The following is a 19,239-nucleotide window of genomic DNA, read 5'->3' as shown; positions in this document are numbered from 1 at the left end:
ATTGCCTGAGCCTAGGGATTCAAGACCAGCCTGGGCAACTTGGTGAGACCTCGTCTCTACAATAAATCCAAAAATTAGCCAGGGTGGTGGCGAATACCTATAGTTCCAGCTACTTGGAAGGCTGAGGTGGAAGGATCACCTGAGCCCAGCAGGTTGAGGCTGCAGTGGCCATGAGTGTGCCACTGCACTCTAACCTGGGCAGAAGTGAGATTCTGACCAAAAAAAAGGATACGAGTCCGGGTTCCAGTATCAGTACCCAGCCAAGGCTTTCACATGCATTTTTCTTTGGTGTTGCCATGGAATCTCTACCTGTCTCCTGGGGCACCCATGAAAGAACTCGGCTAGGGACCTGCTACTCCAACTTGGACCTCAGACTTTATCAGTATCCTGGGGACTTGCTAGAAATGCAGGTTCACAGCCCCCATCCTGGGGCAGCTGACTCAGAATCTTCCCAGGTGATTCACATTCACAATAAGGTAGACAGCACCAGGGCATGAGTGCGGGGATGGCATGGCCAGGTCTCTCAGTGACAAACTCCAAAGAGGCGAGGCCAATCCACCTGGGTATCCTGTGCTGCATCTCAGCTGCTCCAGGCCAAGGCAACACTTCCATGCTTGTCTGTCTGAAGTGTGTGAAACAGGACATCCCTGAGGTTCTAATTCATTTCTCTCTCCACTCTCAGGAGGTTGAAGCCCCTGTCCTTTGCATCTCTTGTGTATGACTTGTCTGTTCATTTTTTATAATAATACATCTCCTCAAATAGCTTTTTAATGAAACATCTGAAAGGTTTTCTGAGATCCTAAGTAGTCTGTACCTCGTAGTTGCCTTTTGTCTAACAGTAACTATTAGTTACTCGGATAAACCGGTAACCAAATGACTAAAACCTTGTACCAGTTAATCTGTGGTCTTCCTGCGTGAGGGGAAGAATCACCATGGGGGTGGGGGGGGGGGGCTGCAATGCCAGGGAGTGCCTGACCGAAGGTGGGAAGGCTTGGGCCAGCTACCATGACAGGAGCTGCATGGGCCACTGACTTGGCCCGTCCCCAGGGGTCCAGGGCATGTGCTTCTCCTGCAGATTACAGGTATGTGCTGGCCCATCCTCTGCTGTAGAGAGACCCAGCTTCTTAGAGACACATAACGTCACTGCGAGCAAGAACACAGCCAGAATTAATTTTCCTCTTCAAACTGGCCAGAGAGATATTTTGCCTGTTTTTGTGGTTGACATAAAATAATTTCCTGTGGTATCATTTTCATTTCAATTTTATGCAAAACAGTCGTATATTCTTTTTATTCAGCCAAACACATTTTTTCCTGTGACACAGTTACTGTAACAAGCACAGCACAGTGTGTATGTGTTTATCTGTAAAGGGTTTAATTTATGAGGCATGGCACTGTCAACAGAAATTTAAGGAGGGGGAAGTTTGACTTTGATTTCTGATATAAAAAGATGATAAACTCCAGCATTTCATGGAGGCTAAAGGAGTATGACAAAGCAATTTGCAGAATCAATGTGAAGTTTCAAGGGCTGCCCCACCCTGAGATGGTGCTGGGTTTGATTTGAGTGTTTAACGATGGCATTGAGGCTAGTGGATCATGAATGACCAACAGATTTGGGCCGTAGCTCATTTGGCTGAATACAATAATCGCTCTGCTGTTGCAGGCAACAAAACAGAATCTATCCCATGGCCTTGAAATTTATGACCCATGATCCAAGCCACTTAAGGATCCTCAGAGTCTTTAAATACCTGCTTCCCTGTTGGCTGCAGAGAGCTGGGCCTATACACGCCAAGCGTCCTGCTAAGATCTGGACTATGCATTCAGCTGCAATGTGCCAAGGGTGTCTTGATTGATTTATAGGTTCCCATGACTCAGGTCTGCTGCTTTTCCCTGGTGCCAATCAGGATCTATGAAGGACAGGGTTTCCAGTGCTGAGGTCATGTCTAGCCTGTGAGATGGTTGATCCAGCGCACCTCATGTGCTCCCCCAGATTCAAGCCAAGGCTCTCCAGTTGGCACTTTGAGCTGGTTAAAGATGGCCTGGCCTCCTGGAAAGATAGCTGAGGGCACCTGCCCATGAGCACAGGGCACAGGACAGAAGGACAAATAGAAAAGGTCTAAGAGACAACTGAAGACCTCATCCCCAAGCCCAGGTGGAGAGTCACTGCACTTTAGAGGGCCTCCCTCCTCCAGAGCAGGCTGAACACTGATCTGATAGAAAGTCAGAGAGTCGGAGCTCAGCTAGAAGCTTGGAGGTTAGAGGAAAGACAGTGCAGAAAGAGTTTGGAAGCATTCCGCTGCATTGGATGACTCTCTGGTTGTTTCCTTTCCCACAAATCACCGTCCCAAACAGGGGGACCTGGCACATCAAAGTGGAGGCTGGTGGAGTCCTCCACCATGTCTGAGTATCAGGCACCCATTGGCCCAGAATAGAAGTTCAAAAGGAGGGAGGATCGGTAAGAGGAGAAATCCAAGAATCTGTCCTCCTTGCCTCTGAGGGCCATTCTGAGGTGTGGCCGAGGGTTCCTGTAATGGGGCTTGGGGAAGTGCCAGGCACCTGACCTATGGGATATTCCATTGTTTCATTGTCTTTGAGGCCATGTTCAAGTGCAATCCATGTCCATACTCAGGAATGCACACATACATGCAGCTCAGTTAGAGCCTGGGTCCCCTGGAGACAACTCAGCTTCACTGAGTGTCAGTCTTCTTCAATACAGTGAGGGCAGTGGTGCCTCCTGTGGCAGCTGTGGAACTAAGTGAGGACCCTGTGATAGGTACCCATGCCCTCCTTCCCTTCCAGCTTCCGTCTTGCAGCTCCCTAGGGACCTGCTGCTGGTGGGAATTAGAAGTCGCCTGCAGGTGCTTCCTCCTACCAAATTGTCAATTTGCCACTCTTATCCACCTGTCTTCCTCACCATCCAGCTCACCCTGGCCTGCTACAGTAAATAGACCAGTCCAGTATTCACCTTTTTTTTTTCTTATTTAAATCAGGGTCTTGCTCTGTTGCCTAAGCTAGAATGCTGTGGCATGATCATAGCTCACTGCAGCCTCAGCCTCCTGGGCTCAGGTGGTCCTTTTACCTCAGCCTCTGGAGTAGCTGGGACTACAGGTGTGTGCCACCATACCTGGCTAATTTTTTTTTTTTGTAGAGATGGGGTCTCACTATGTTGCCCAGGCTGGTCTTGAACTCCTGGGCTCAGTTAATCCTCCCACGTCAGCCTCCCAAATTGCTGTGATTACCGGCATGAGCCATCACACCCAGCCTTGCCTCTTTGATCCCCAGGAGGCTTGTGCCTATGCACAGTAAGCCTGCATTGTCAGCACAGCACTTGGCTGGTTTTGCTGAGACTTCCCAGGCAGAGAACTGATGTGCTGGACTTAATCTTTCTGAAAAAGGAGGAAGCAGCTTTGTCTTGCGCAGAACTTGAAATATTGCTGAAAACTCTACAGATTGAAAGGACGTGGATTCCAAAGTCTATGGATTCCTGAGCCTTCCTTTTTACCTGTAAAATTCCTTGAGTTTAGGTAGGTTCTCCGAGAGAGAGAGAGAGAGAGAGAGAGAGAGAGAGAGAGAGAGAGAGAACTTCTCCAATGGAGAGAATTTCTGTTCCTTTCCAGACAAAACTCCACACCCTCCCTTCACTCACCCAGAGTGTGACTCATAGGAGGCAGCCACCTTTTTTATTTTCACTGATTGCTTTCTGTCTAGTTCCTACCTGGGAACCAAGAGATTCTCCAAGACTGGGCGCTCTTGAGGCCACAGTTTCAGGAGGACAGGGAGGGAGGTGCTGCAAAGCCAGGGAAGCCTTAGGCTGACCAGTGACTATAGAGAGTGCCTGATGTCATGAGTGTTTCTGAAAGCCATCACAGAGCGAGCAAACTTCATTGTGGGCTAGATGGAACTAAGAGACTTCAAACCTTTCACCACAAAGACTGTCACCATTCTGTGGGCCCTGCCTTTCCCTGAGTCTCAGTCAGAGCAGAGATTTAAGTCAGGGACCCCAAACCAGGCTGGTCATCTGATCCCCAGAGAAGTTCCAAATGCAGTAAACCGGCCTCTCTCAGTTCAGCATATCTGAAGTGAGTCCAAGAAGTTGAGTTTAAGTTAACTAAGTTCAGGAACCTCTGCTTTTTTGTTGTTGTGCCAGGCTTCATTGTTTTAACTTAATATTTTGAAAAATTTTTAGGCAGGGTACAATGGCTCACATCTTTAACCTCAGCACTCTGAGGCTGAGGCAGGAGGATCACTTGAGGCCAGGAGTTCAAGACCATCCTGGGCAAAGTAGTGAGACCCCATCTCTAGACAACTTTAAATAAAAATTAGCTGGGCATGGTGATGTACCTGTGTTCCCAGCTACTTGGAAGGCTGAGGCAAGAGGATTGCTTGAACTCGGGAGTCTGGGGCTGCAATGAGCTTTGATCCTGCCACTGCACTTCAGCCTGGGTGACAGAGTGAGACTTTGTCTAAAAAAAATTTTAAAAAGAATTTTGGACTTACATAAAAGTTGCAAAAATAGTACAGATAATTGCCTTGTATCCTACATTCAGAATCCCCAGTATTAACACCTTGCAAAACCATAGGACAATTTGTCAAAATGAAGAAGTTAATTAGTACAGTACTATTCACTAAACTGTAGGCTTTATTCAGATTTCACCGGCTTCTCCACTACGATTGCTTGCTCCACAGTCCTGCCTAGGGTCCCATGTTGCATTTAATTATCATGTCTCCTTGGGCTCCTCCCGTCTGTGGAGGACATTTCATGACCTTGATACTTTTGAAAAGTACTGGTCAGTTATTTTGTAGAATGACCGAATGCCCCTCAATTTGGGAACCCTTTGCTTTTGATGGACAGGATTTTATGTGGTGGTGAGGGGTAGGGGGGAGGGCAAAAAAGTCCAAAGGGGTGGAACTGGACTTGTCATTCTTTTTGTTTTGTTTTGTTTTTATTTGTTTATGTTGAGTCAGGGTCTCACTCTATTCCCCAGGCTGATGCACAGTAGCACAGTCATGGCTCATTGCAGTCTTGAGCTTCTGGGCTCAGACAATTCTTCCACCTCAGACTCCCAAGTAGCTGAAACTACAGGTGCACCACCAGGCCTGGGTAATTTTTAGATTTTTTTTTAATAGAGCTGAGGTCTTACTATGTAGACCAGGCTGGTCTTGAATTCCTAGGCTCAAGTGATCCTCTTGCCTCAACCTCCCAAAGTGCTGGGTTTGCAGGCATGAGCCACCCCACCTGGCTTTGACATGCCATTCTGACTCCACTCAGCAGACAGGATAGAAAGCATGAGTGGTCAGTGTTGGGTAGCGGCAAGACCAGTGAGCTCCTGAGTGAGACATGTATACTTAAGGCATCTTGAAGTTCTGATGTTAGTCAACTGTCATCCAGTATCCCTGGCAGAAAATTTCTAGAATCTTAGGGAGTTTTTCAAAAGAACAAAAAACTTGTTTTCAAGTTATGTTCAACATTATGTGCAGAAAAATTAAAAATACTTGTCAGTGACCCAAAAGGGAAAGAGCATAAATGGATTTCTATCACATGGAAGTAAAGCTCGGTCAATTTTCCATCAATGTGAAAGATTGTCAGAAAATGTCCTGCCAAGGGTCAGCAGGGCAGAGCCGTTTCCAGCATGGGCTGCGATCCAATGTCCTGGCTGAAATTCCTCTCTACCACTCACTGTGTGCCCTTGGGCCAGTAACTTAGTCTCTCTGTGCCGTGACTGCCCACTTTCTGGGTGGAGAACGATACTCGGTAAATGGTAGCATCCAGTGCCATTGTCAGATGTGACTCATCTCCATCAAGAGTCACTTTGTAGGATTAAAAAAAGATCATTTCTGAGGGGAGGGAAAAAAAAGGAAAAAGAACTTCTGCTTTCCCCCCCCGAGTTTTGTGCTGCATATTGACAGCAGAGGCACCCTGTGTCAGATTCCCCCTGCCATCAAATTAGCTGTCACCAGTGTCTGGGGCACAGGACAGCTGTGGGTGTCGTCAGAGTGACCCATGCTGTTTGCAGTAGAACCACAAGGAAACAGGGATGAACATTTCCAGACTGTTCTGTTATGTGTCACGTGTGAACGACCAGGGAGCAACTTTCATTCATCCAGAGCATTTGGGGAGGACGCAGACCTGGGGCATAGAGAGGGGCCCAGATCTTATCAGGCCCTCAGCCAGCCCAACACTTGAGAAACCCTTCTCTTTGGGAGAGAGTGGTTTCTCCTGTAGAGGTTTACAGTGCACAGTGCCATATCATTCCAACCCATTTGCTGGTCCCCTTGTTCTCTTATGTCCCCAGCTCTTTTGTGGTTTCTGGAAGCTTTATAAATGACAGCCAGCTCTGTGTCCAGCCTGGTCTGCTCCCTGAGTGTCTCTCTTCACACTGTGTGCCTGTCAGGTCCCTGCCTCCCTGACCCAGGGGGCTCTAATTGTGCTACTTGGCTCAGAGGTGATGCTCAAGTGATGTTTGTTGAATGACTAATGAACTGACTCACATTCAACTGTTTGTTGAATGACTAATGAACGATAAGGGGGCCCTTATTGTGTGTGACTTGAACTGGGTTCAAAACTGACTTCAACTGATTACTTTCATTTCACATATTTTTTCAAGTGGTAAAGGGAGTATGACTATGACTCTTTAACAAAGGAAGGGTTCAGAGTCTCAGGGTCTTTTCATGACACTAAGATATTTCTAAGAGAATGCAGCTGCATGGTCATGAAGGTCCACAGAAGGAAGATTCCATAAACGAGGAGAACTTTCTCATGAATGCTCACTTCTCAGGAACACGTTGGGCAAGCAAAGGGGAAACCAAAAACACATGAGCCCAGGAGAGGGAGACAAAGGGGTGAGGCAGGGCCCCAAATAGACAGGAGCATAAACTGTGAGTAGGCCCACGAGGAGAGGGCAAAGGCCAACATAGGCACCATTTAGCTTTGTTCTGTTCTCTGAGCCTATCATAGATAGGCTGGCCTGTGCCCACAGCTATTAAGAGATTATTTCATGTGCTACAAGGTGCCCTGATCCTTGTTCAAGTATTTATATGAACTTTGAGGTCTGAGTCCCTGTCCATGCCCCTTGGATTGGTGGCAGTGTTTTGTTACAGTTACAGGACTAAAGCAGATTTGTAAACAGAAGTGTTAGAGACCAAGGTGGGAGAATTGCTTGAGTCTGGGAGTTCGAGACCAGACTAAGCAACATAGCAAGACTCATCTCTAAAAAAAAAAACAAAACCCAAAATCAAAAAATTAGCTGTGTGTGGTGATGTGTGCCTGTAGTCCCAGCTACTCAGGAGGCTGGGGTGGAAGGATCACCTGAGCCCGGGAGTTGAGGCTGTGAACCATGATTGTGCCACTGCACTACAGCCTGGGCAACAGAGTGAGACCCGACTCAAAAAAAAGTATTAAACATTTTTAAATACCTTCATGCATAAAATGTTCACCTGTCTGTGGGGTCTTCTGTGGTCATTTAGACGTGAATATATACATAAATGCACAAAGATCATGGCCCCTAGACTGATGTCCACGCAACCTTCTGTGGCTTATGAAACTTCAGATGCCAGCTGGTGCAGCATGGACCTCTTCTGGTGAGATTTTATACCTTGGTTAAGATGTCTCAGTAAGAGGTCTTTCTTGTCAAGAGAGAGATTTTATCTTGTTTTCTGCCATTAAAATTATCTTCCTTTCTCAAACACTTTAAGGAGTGTTTAAAGAACATAAAGGTTATTGCTAGTGTTTTTACTGCTGCCCCATAGAACAAATTCCATTACTCAGTTAAATGTAATCTGCCGTGACCAGGTGTGGTGGCTCATGCCTATAATCCCAGCACTTTGGGAGGTTGAGGTGTGAGGATTGCCTGAGCCCACGGATTCGAGACCAGCCTGGGCAACTTGGTGAGACTTCATCTCTACAATAAATCAAAAAATTAGCCAGGCATGGTGGCGTGTGCCTATGATTCCAGCTACTTGGAAGGCTGAGGCAGAGGGATCACCTGAACCCAGCAGGTCAAGGCTGTGGTGGCTGTGAGAGTGCCACTGCACTCCAGCCTGGGTGACAGAGTGAGAGATTCCAAATCAACAACAACAACAAAATCTAATCTGCCTCCAGCAAGACTCTGGAGCCAAACATTTGTCTGGTCGCCATTAGACCCTCATTCTGGAGGTCAAGGGACCAGGGGTGGGGGTAGGTGAGCTGGCACATGGTACATGGCTCTGGGGCCAAAGCTAGGCTTGGAAGTACAGTAGTGTGGGGTGGCATGATTTGCAGGTACCCTCACCACACATCTCGTGTCTCTCTAAAAATCCACACTTGATGTCTGAGTCTTTCCATTCCTTGAATTACAAGCTGACTACACAATGGGTTCTCTATGTTATTTGTTGATTGACCAATTGACAGATTAGGTATTGGCGCCTATTCAAAATGCTAATTCCTGGAGAGAGAAGAAGACATTGATTGATTGATTGATTGATTGATTGACAGGGTCTCTCTCTGTTGCCTAGGTTGGAGTGCAGTGATACAATTATAGCTCACTGTAACCTTGAACTCTGGGGCTCAAGCAATCCTCCCTCCTCAGTGCTGGGATTATAGACATGAGTCACCTTGCCCAGCCTAGCAAGCCATTTATTAATAGACACTAGTTCCTGTTCATTTTACTATGGGCATGGGGCTTTCAGATCATTTGTCCCTAGGCCAAGTGAGCTCTTGTTCAGAGGAAAATGGAACAGCATGGATTCTGGGGGTTGCCTGAAGACCCATGAAATGGGGCTCTGGGACTCTGGGAAGAACATGGGGGGTGTTAAGTCTGGCAAGGGAAATGGGAAGACACTGAGGTGAGGTTTACTTTCTCCAAACTTTGATCATCTCAAGGACTCTGATTTGAGATGTAGGGTAATGGCAGATTCATACCATACCTCTTCTGAAAAATAGAAGAGAGAAATTAAGGAAAATGTAATGAGCCAGCCTTTCAAATGAAAGTACTTGTCTTGGGCAAGGCAGCTGCCTCTCCATTCACCCTTATCCAGCCTTTATTTTCATGTTGAAACTGATCAGTCCTAAACAATGGGAAAAGTCATTATGCCAAGGTAAACACAAGCCAACTCTAAATCAGTTAAATATGAGTGTCCCGCCAATTGCCAGTTAAACTCTCCAATGAAAGGGATCACTGCTCCTTCTTGAGCCTTGTGTGTTCCATAGAAAATAACCGTGAAATCCACCCAGAAATTGGTAGTTTGCTCCTTGGCCTCCATTCTGCAAGGATGGTTATTTTAGTCATTGTCTCTGGAGGCCCTTTGATGAGCTGAGGCTAAGACCCACGATGCTCATGGAGAGGCTCGTCCTGACTACTGCCCCTCATCCTTGGTTCTGCTAACTTGCTCTATGGGGCCAGTTTCCTGAATATGTCCCTATACTCAGTGGAGTATATCATTGCTCCACCCTCAGCTTTGCAGGGATCTTGCTCAACCTCTCGCTCTGTACTAGTTATCTTGACTAATTTGTATCACTGGGACTCGCATTTTGCTGGGAAAGTAAAGATGCTGAGGTCTCAATGTGCCTTCTGAACTTCTGCAGTTTGCACCCATTTCTCTGAAATGGGTGAGCCTCTCCTCCTTTCTCCCCTCCTTATATGTTCCCCCAACTCCTCTCGGCCCTCCAATAGGTCCCGTGGCATCTTCAATTCAGCCTGTTGTAGCCCCAAGACTTCTCCCGCCCTGGCAGAGTGCAGGACACTTTAGCAAGAGCAGAATGGTGCAGAACGGAAGTCCTGTGGCTTCCCTGGGAGTCCTTGGCGAGAAGGGGACTAGGGAACTGACTGTCCTGTCTTGCTGCTAATTCTTTCTTGTCTTCTCTTCCCCTGGGCTGTGGTCTGTGGGTGCCACTGCAGTGCGCAGGACTCTGAAGAGTGGCCTGACTCCAGAAGAAGCCAGAGCCCTGGGCTTGGTGGGCACCTCGGAGTTGCAGCTGTGACCTTCATGGGTATCCTAAGAAGAGTGCCCAGTGGAGGGCAAACTCTTGCAGGACAGAACCTCTCCAGCAGGGACAGGGGAGACTGACATTAACATCACAAGGCTTGGAAGGGGCAGGCTCAATTCCAAGTGTCGCCCCATGGCGCTTGTCGCCTGCTGCACGTTGACTTTGATCTCCAGGAATCTCCTACACGTACTTTCTCCATCGTGTCGGCTGCATTTCTTTTGATTCCTTGACACCCGGTTTAATTAATCCAAAGTGTGATGCCTTCTCTGAGCAAGGAGCAGCCCTTTTAAGGAGCAAATCATTTCTGTCACAGTTATTATGTTACTAGAAGGCAATTTGATTAGATTCACAGACTGGGTCTCCACAACACCAAAATATCCAGATGTAAACTCCAAACTTGTACACAAAAGCAAGCACAGATTGTTTACCAGTTGTGGATTTTAGTTGTACTAAATGTTTATACAAATGCATAAATGTACACCATGTTTCCAATACTAAATAAACAGAGTTTAATGCCATGAAAAACACTTGTTTTCCTGGGCGCGGGACCCTTTCACGGTGGCCTAGGCGCACCTCCTTGAGAATTCACAAAGCTTGGTCTCATCTGAAGCACCCTGCTCGGGTCAGCCTTCAGGCCCTTTGAGTTGTGTTGTGTTAATAGAGTGAGTGGCACCAGCAATGTGCTCTTTCCAGATCCTGGTTTAATTGGCAGGAATCCCTGTTACAGGACATGTTTGCTATTCGTCTAATACTTATCACCTGGTGGTATTAACCTAACACTCATCACCATGTAGTTTGTTGTGCTCCATTGTGATGCTGAAGCATTTGAAAAATCCAAGATATTCTGCAACTCACCTTCTTGCTTCTTATGTAAAAATTCATTTTCTCAAAAAATTTATTAAATCACCAGAACAAAATGGAAATATAAAACTGTCTACAGAGAACCTCAGAATCTCACATTTAGTATAGTCATGCATCACTTAACAATGGGGATTTTGTCACTGTGCAAACATCATAGTGTCCTTACACAAAAATAGACGGTAGAGACTACTATAAGCCCAGGCTATATGGTATAGCCTATTGCTCACTGGCTACAAATCCATACAGCACAGGACTGTGCTGAATACTGAAGGCAATTGTAATCCAGTGATGTTTGTGTATCTAAACATATCTTCATAGAGAAAAGTAAAATACAGTATCAGAGATAAAAATGGTATCGCTGCCATGAATAGAGTTTGCAGGACTGGAAGTTGCTTGGGTGAGTCAGTGAGTAAGTGGTGAGTGAACAGGAGGGTCTAGGACATTTCTGTACACTTATACAACTGGCAGCACTGACTGAGAGACAGAAAGCTCTTGTAAGCAGACATTTGTCAAATAATACATGATGAATGTGAACACCCCAGGGGAACCTGATACTGCAAGAGTTGGGTCTCTATATTACAGACAAGTTACTTTTTTTTTTTTATGTTCCACCCACTCCCAATTTTAGTCACCTTATTGAAAGGGATATGTGGGGTATTAATATTCATTTTCCATATAGTTCTAAATAGCATGTGTGATACTCCAATCACGGCTTGTTTGTGAGAGCACTTGCCTGTTGCCTGGGCACTGAATGCGGATGTGGGATATCTGAATCGCATGAGACAGTGATGTACAAACAAAAAGAAGCTGCATGTTTGTCATATGTCATGGACAAATATGTTGATGCCCTCCTGGGAGTCCTTGGCATTCTGCTGAGTTGTTGCCTTAGAAAAAAAGGTCACATTCAGAAGGGACTGAATATATCTAGTGTTCATTTCATTTTAGGGATCAGACATTTCTGAGAAGCAGCAAGAAAGGTCACCTGATTTCTTGCTTAGAGCTGGTGAGAAGGGTCTGTCTTACTGGGAATGGCATCTTGGATAGGCCTGCTGGAGTTGGAGAATACGATAGCTTGGTGACTCCCAGCCTAGTCTGCTCATTGGCACTTGGGTGCTTCAGGAACTACTGATATCTCTGTCCCTCCACTAGAGATTGTGATTTAATTGGTCTGGAGTGTGGCCTGGACTTTGGAATGTTTCAGAGATCTTCTCATCTCCTTCCTGCTGATTCTAATGTGAAGACAAATTTGGAAACCACTGGGTAAAGTTTTTCTTCTTTTGTTTTCCCCCTGGGGTGGAGTGGGCATTGGAGACTGAAGATGGTGTTTTTGAGAACTTGGAAAAACTGAATATAATTTCCTAAGACAACTGGTTTTTAGTTTCTATGAATTAACTGATCAGCTCAGACATGTTTGAGCAAAGTCCTCCTCATGCTGTGCCCCCAGAGATTTGTGCCTTGTCCTCGCCTGCCCCAAAAGCCAGAAGGAGGAGGCACCTATGTCCCTCACTGAATACTGTTTCATTCTATGGTAGGAAGGACCATGGGAAGTGGCATTAAGAGCCCAGCTCTTGCCATCTCACTGTCTTTTCTTCACCCAGAGAAATGCCAGTAGCAGGACAGTTGTGCTGCGGGAGGGACACTCAGAGGCTCCGAGGACCAATGTCAAGGGGCAGTGGCATTGTGCCAGTGAGTACCCTTGAACCCCGCTTGCAGGGCAGCTCAGAACCTTCTACTTCGGATCATTTCTCTTCCCTTTGGGTTGTCCAATTCCACTGGGGGAACAGAGTCATCATAAAGACCTAGATGTTCCTGGGCACAGTGGCTCATACCTGTGATCCCAGCCCTTTGGGAGGCCGAGGTGGGAGGACTGCTTGAGCCCAGGAGTTCAAGATGAGCCTGGGCAACAGTGAGACCTTGTCTCTACAAAATATAAAAAAATTAGCTGGGTGTGGTGGCACATACCTGTAATCCCAGATACTTGGAGGACTGAGATGGAAGGATCGCCTAAATCCAGGAGGTCAAAAGTCCTCCCACTTTGGGGAGTGCAGTGAGCAGTGATCATGCCACTGCACTCCAGCCTAGGCAACTGGGTGAGACCTGGATTCAACAACAACAAAAAATGCCTACAAGGGCCTATAAGAAAAAATCAGTCTGCATCTTTAAACTTAGTGGTATAGTGGTTTTTAGTGAAACTGAAGGATGTTTCCTTATTCTGGCAGCCTCGATGTTTAATTCAAGATATTAGATTTCTCTAAAACTTTTGAGAAGTGAATAGTCCTCCTCGGACTCCCAAAGTGCTGGGATTATAAGATATTCTTGCTCTCATGTCTTAGCTCCTGTGCCTTATTAGGGATTGAAATCACAAAACTGCCAGTAAAGAAAGGAATCTTAAGGTTTGTTTCTCTTTCTGTTTTAAAAATAACTTTCTCATGGATTTGGGGATGAAAGGGGAGGGTGCGCAGGGCCTTGGAGGGCTGAATACTCAGTTTTGTTTCTTCCAAGTCCACTGTGCAACACAGTGCAGGGAGGAGGAGCAGGGACTAGGCGTAGGAGACCTGCTTTTCATCTCCTGCTCTGTGAATGACCTCCATCTTGTCCGTGGCTCCCAAGTCCACTATTTCTGAGCTCATGATACTTAGATGGTGTAACACCAAATACCATTGTAGCACGTTGAATAATGGCCACCCAAAGAGATCAGTTCCTAATCCCTGGAACTCATGAATGTTACCTTGTAAGGAAAGGTCTTTGGAAGTATGATTAAATTAAGGATTTCAACACAGGAAGATTATCCTGGATTACAGTAAGTCCCTACATATGAACAAGTTCCATTCTGTGCACGTTCGTAAATCCAATTTGTTCCTAAGTCCAACAAAGTTAGCCTAGGTACCCAACTGACACAATCAGCTATACAGTTCTATATTGTAACAGGTCTATAATATTTTTCACACAAATCATACATAAAAAACAAAAATTAAAACATTTTAAATCTTACAGTACAGTACATGGCAATGTATGCCAGACATATGAACTAACTTACATGAAGACATGAAGATGTACATTCACATCTTTGAAAGATCTCAACTTGAAGGTTCATATGTAGGGGACTTGCTCTATCTGGACATGCCCTAAATCCAGTCATGAGTGTCCTTATAAGAGAGAGGCAGAGGGAGATTTGATCCACACAAAAGAGAAGGCGATATGAAGACAGAAACAGAGATTGGAGTGATGTTGCCATAAACCAAGAAATGCTGGCAGCCATCAGAATCTGGAAGATGCAAGGAACAGAGTCTCCCCTAGAGCCTTTCAGAGAGAACCTGGCCCCACTGACAACTTGATTTTGACTCGATAAAACCAGTGTTGAACTTCTAGCTTCCAGAACTATGAGGAAATAAATTTCTGTTGTTTATCAAGCTTGTGATAATTTGTTACAGCAGCCCTAAGGAACTATACAGCTATCACAACCTCTGCCCTGAGGGTACGTTAACGGAGGCAATCCCATGACAGGTACTGAGGATTCAGCTGGGAAAAAGAAGAGTCATGATCCTTCTCCTTAAGGACCTTACTTGGGGCCCGGGAGGCAGTCATTAACTAAAATGAAAATTTTAGTGTATCAACCACTCTGCAGCTATTTCCAGATTTTTAAAAATCAGAAATCATTTTATGAGAGAGAGAAGTAGGAATAAAAACACCATGCTGCCTAGGATAAAGGATGAAATGTCTTTGCAATTGCGGTGAAGGTATATGTTAAAATGCGCCACTGATATTGTCAAAAAAAGGCAGTCTACTTGGCAGAAAAATCAGTTGTGTTTGCTAGGCAATTCATGGAAAATGGACTTTCAGTGAGCTCTTAAAAGTCATTAAAATATTTATTGAAGGCATCTCTGCCTGAGCACTTGATATGCATTATTTAATAGGATCCTTATAGCCACTCTGCATTTTCATTTTTCATATGAAGAAACTGAGGATGAGCGATATTGAATAACTTTCCCCAAGGACAGACGATAGGAAGTGACATAACCTGGCTTGTCTCACTAGTTTCTCATTATTTTTTGTTGTTCTTTTAGAACATGTAGGACAGCTCAGTTAGGTATCAATAGTCAGTGGTGCTTTAGAGCACAAAGCATGCCGCACAAACTGACCAGGGCTGGGTCTGGTGCGTGTGGAGCCAGTCAGTCCCACTGGGCCAAACTGGGAAGTATTATGTACTAGGTGGCAGTACTGTGTGAACAACTTTTGTTCAGGGTTGGTAATCATGCACATTTTCACATCAATTATAAATGACTGGAAACCCACTTCCACGTCCAACCATCCATTCATCTACATTCAGCCCAAGTAGGAAACGTTCAGAAGTGCAAACCTATTTTGTGATGTGATGTTGGAATGATTCCCACTCTGGCTGGTGAATGGATATGGTAAGGGGTCATTCGGATGGCTGGCAACCAAAGGAGGACCATACCTGTTATATTCTCTAAACGAACACTATTTATTGTCTTCAGAAATCATTTTTGTTTAAGAGCATCAACCTGAAGAAGTGAAGTTCATGATTTTTGGGGGGGGGCTGTAGTTCAAACACAGCTGAGCTGTTGATAGTAGAAATTGCTCCTAATTACTGGATCAGCGACACTGATTCCAGAATGTTTTGTGATTTTAAAGTACAACGTTACATGTACAGGAAAATTAAGTAGGCTAGATAATTAGAAGTGTCAACAAAAAGATCACAAGATCTATAACTTTGTAGAGGAGGTTTTATTTCTTACAAAGGGTTACAGCCTGCAAGGTGGTCATGTTGACCGGCTGGGAAGTATAGTTTCTTGCTGAAACCTGAAGGCAGGCACTTTGAGGAGGGGAAGAGAGGAACAGAGGTTTATGCTTACCTGGTTGGCAAGTGTATGTATTCAACAGGAAGAACTATGAATAGTCATGAAGGTGGTCCTATGAATATTCATGAGTACTGAATAAACATGCATGTTACATGCAGTTTATGTTCACTTTGGGCTTAACATTTAAATATATTACAGTTAAGCCCTATATGTCAAAAGGTGAAGCAGAGACACAAAGGCACTCAAGTCTATCCTGTCTTATTGGGAGAAAGAGAAATCAGTCTGCTGTCTATAGTTATGGCTTGTGGAACAAGAGGTCAGTTGGCCAGTGTCTGGTGGTGGATGAGCTGCAATTGTTTTATACTTCTCTTTTTTTTTTTTTAGTTGGAGTCTCACTCTGTCACCCAGACTGGAGTGCAGTGGCTGCTCCCGGCCACCGCAGCCTCGACCTGCTGGGCTCTGGCGATCCTTCTGCCTCAGCCTTCCAAGTAGCTGGAATTACAGGCGCACGCTACCACGCCTGGCTAATTTTTTGATTTTATTGTAGAGATGAGGTCTCGCCTGCCCAGGCGGGTCTTGAACCCGTGGACTCAGGCAATCCACTCACCTCAGCCTCCCAAAGGCGCAGGATTACAGGCTGAGCCACTCATCTCCAGGCCAGTGCTTACTTAGCTGCTAGAGAAAAAGAAAAGACTTTGTAGCACAGTTAGAACATAGCTTATTCCGAAGTGTGGGGTGCGTGACTTAACCCTTGCCTGGCATGGCCTCAGGCCCTGTTTATGATTTGGAGTCTTATTTCCGCAGAGTCTGTTCTAACAGTCTTATAATGTCTATTTTAACATTTGCATCGAAACCCCAAAATGAAGTGTGTCTGACCTCCCACCCCATCATGGCCAGAAACTCATTTTTTTTTTTTTGAGTTGGAGTCTCACTCTGTCACCCAGGCTGGAGTGCAGTGACGCACTCACAGCCACCCCAGCATCGACCTGCTGGGCTCCAGCAATCCTTCTACCTTAGCCTTCCAAGAAGCTGGAACTACAGGTGTGTGCTACCATGCCCAGCTAATTTTTTTTTTTTAATTTATTGTAGAGACAAGGTCTGCTAAGTTGCTTGGGCTGGTCTCAAACCCGCAGGCTCAGGCAATCCACTTGCCTTGGCCTCCCAAAATGCTGGGATTACAGGCTGAGCCACTGAGCCCAGCTGGGAACTCAGTTTTTAAGATGTCTTTGGGGTCACCTTAGCCAAGAGAGGGTCTGTTCAGTTGGTTGGGAAGCTTAAGGTTGTTTTAATTCTCAGAAGCAATACCTGATAGTGAAAAAGAGCACATTTTAACCATAACTGAGGAATGGTCGTGACACTGCTGTTCATGTGCTATGAAATCAGAGGTGCTGGACACACCTTGGGGGCTTGATGCTGTAGGGTCTTTGCTTGTGGCCGGCCCCTGTGTATGCAGAGACTCATAGACTTAGCTCCTCAGTCCCCATTAGAGGAAGTCTGACAATTGGTTTCCATTGAACACATTTTCTTCTATTCATTTTGATATTATATGTAAGTTATCGGTTTTAGGTTGAAATAGGAGGGAATGGGTCTCGGTTCAAAATGTTAAAATACTACACAGAAGATACACATAGTACATTCCAGATATTGCATTCAGTCAGCCACAGGTAAGTAGAGTGCCTCATGTTCCCCCTGTCAGCAGCAGTTTTCCCGGACTATCATAGGTCACTGTGGCATGTGGACTGCTCAGTCAGCCCAACTCAACATGGGACTTGGCTTTTGTCCTTTTTGGAGAAAATTAACTAGAAATCTTATTTCTCTTTCTTCAGAGAGAGAGAGAGAGAGAGAGAGAGAGAGAGAGAGAGAGAGAGAGAGAGAGACAGAGAGAGAGAGAGAGAGAGATATCCTGCCCCCTAATATCATCTGCCTAAAAATGCTTTTAAACCTTCGTCACTTGTCCAAGTGGGGAAGGTCCCACTGGGGGACAGCCAGATACTTTTGGGCAGGGCAGTGGGCTAGGAAACTAGGAGTCACCTTTCTGAAAAACATTTATCATGGACTTAATGAAGTAATTATAATTTTTTAATTCCAGTCTTTAAGAATCAAATACAAATGCAGTAGCTATGCAGGAAGAGCTGACTGCTGGGGAGGTTTCTAAAACTGTTTTATCCAGTCCCTGAAAATCATCCTTGGTGATACACTGATTTAGACAAGGCTATTTTACTGGAATTCCACACACAGCAGCCAGTGGTAGACTGGCTACAGAGCAGAGCGACTCAATCAACTTCAGTCTTTCTTGGCTCATGAGTGAGACATACAGTTAGAAGGTCATGGGTATAAAGCAGCCCATTCACAGACGTGCAACCCATCCTCAGAAATGCGGTCCCAATGGAAGGAAATACATTCTGGTCTAGCAGCCTGGCAGGTGGGATGAAAAAATAACTTTTTTCTCTTTGAAAGAAAAACTTCTCTGAAATTATAAAGACTGTAGAAATTTAAAATGTCCTAAATCAATATATGTTCACTAAATCAATATAGAAGTTCACGAACTTTTGGGGCAATAAACATTATGGGCTTGTTTATGGAAAAATGTTATAAGGAAGACTTCTGAATTTGTCTTGTGCTTCAATTGTTTTTAATGGGTATTGCATTGAAGGTGAATTGCTGTTTTTTAAATTGGCCTAAGAACATGATTTATGAGGATATAATTAAGATCACAGTCCTGTTTTGGAATCAAGGTTTCTAAGGAAAATTAAGCTTTTCTGATTAAGTTCTTCAGTAAATACGCATTCTAGAGTCCCAACAGCATGTCTCAGAGCCTGTGGTCATGGTCTAGAGCCACGTTTGGGAGCATATGTGTCTCTGGAGCCACCAGGCAATTAAATGCAGACCCTCAAGCACAATCAGTACCGCCATCTCCATCCCATGGGGTGACCTCATCTTCAGAATAAAGCTGAACAGCGCAAAGCTATGAGCTGCAGCCTTCTTAAAGGTAAGCCATTCTAGAGGTTTAATCTTGTTTTTCATCCTTTGTCCCTCACTTGAAGCTTTTGCTTGAGGGATGAAATTTCTCCCTTACATTGGACTTGAACTATTCTCAGGGTTGTTTGTGTCCCTGCCCTGGTTGGTCTCCAAAGTGTTGCCAGTCTTTATGCTGTAGAAATTGTGGGAGAAAAGTAACTTTGCTAGTCTCCAGGGGAATATCAGGTACTTTGAGAAATGTTGCTTCTTGAGTGGTTATTTTTGAGGCTAGGAGGGCGATTCCACAGCCAGGCCCGCCTGCTCCCTGGGAGGGCAGATGAGATGAGCTGCTTTCAAAGGCAGAAAACCACGAAGACATAGAGCCTGATCCTGATCCTTTGTTTCTCACAGGCTTCCATGCTGGAGACTGTGCAGAGGCCTAGATAAGCTGAGTTGCCTTGGTGTCTCTATCACAGGAGGCAAAGCTCAGAACCCACACAACCCTCTCTGAAGCCAAGACAGATGGTGTCCTTGATTTTTCCTGTGAGGCAATTGTACAAAGAATATATAAAGTAGGCCAGGCACAGTGGTTTACACCTTCAGCATGGGTGATAGAGCAAGACCTTGACTCAAAAAAAAAAA

The 19,239-nt window shown here is 45.2% G+C and overlaps 2 protein-coding genes across 2 annotated transcripts in view; one reads left to right on the top strand and one right to left on the bottom strand.

Moving 5' to 3' along the window:
• FHOD3 (formin homology 2 domain containing 3) overlaps positions 1 to 10,483 on the top strand; it is a 456,996-nt gene extending 446,513 nt beyond the window's left edge. The window contains 1 exon segment of the mRNA XM_021711121.1: positions 9,870 to 10,483. Within this exon segment, the coding sequence (XP_021566796.1) occupies positions 9,870 to 9,952 (83 nt within the window). The 3' untranslated portion in view covers positions 9,953 to 10,483.
• Positions 10,484 to 12,538: 2,055 nt separating this feature from the next.
• Positions 12,539 to 19,239, bottom strand: part of TPGS2 (tubulin polyglutamylase complex subunit 2) — a 41,429-nt gene continuing 34,728 nt past the window's right edge. The window contains exon 6 of the mRNA XM_021711120.1: positions 12,539 to 12,628. Coding sequence (XP_021566795.1) covers positions 12,539 to 12,628 — 90 coding nt within the window. The remainder of the gene's footprint in view (positions 12,629 to 19,239) is intronic.

The sequence above is a fragment of the Carlito syrichta genome, unplaced genomic scaffold, assembly GCF_000164805.1.
Source record: "Carlito syrichta isolate Samal-C Ts95f unplaced genomic scaffold, Tarsius_syrichta-2.0.1 Scaffold301868, whole genome shotgun sequence".
Taxonomy (NCBI): Eukaryota; Metazoa; Chordata; class Mammalia; order Primates; family Tarsiidae; genus Carlito; species Carlito syrichta.
This window is presented reverse-complemented; position numbering and strand designations above follow the sequence as displayed.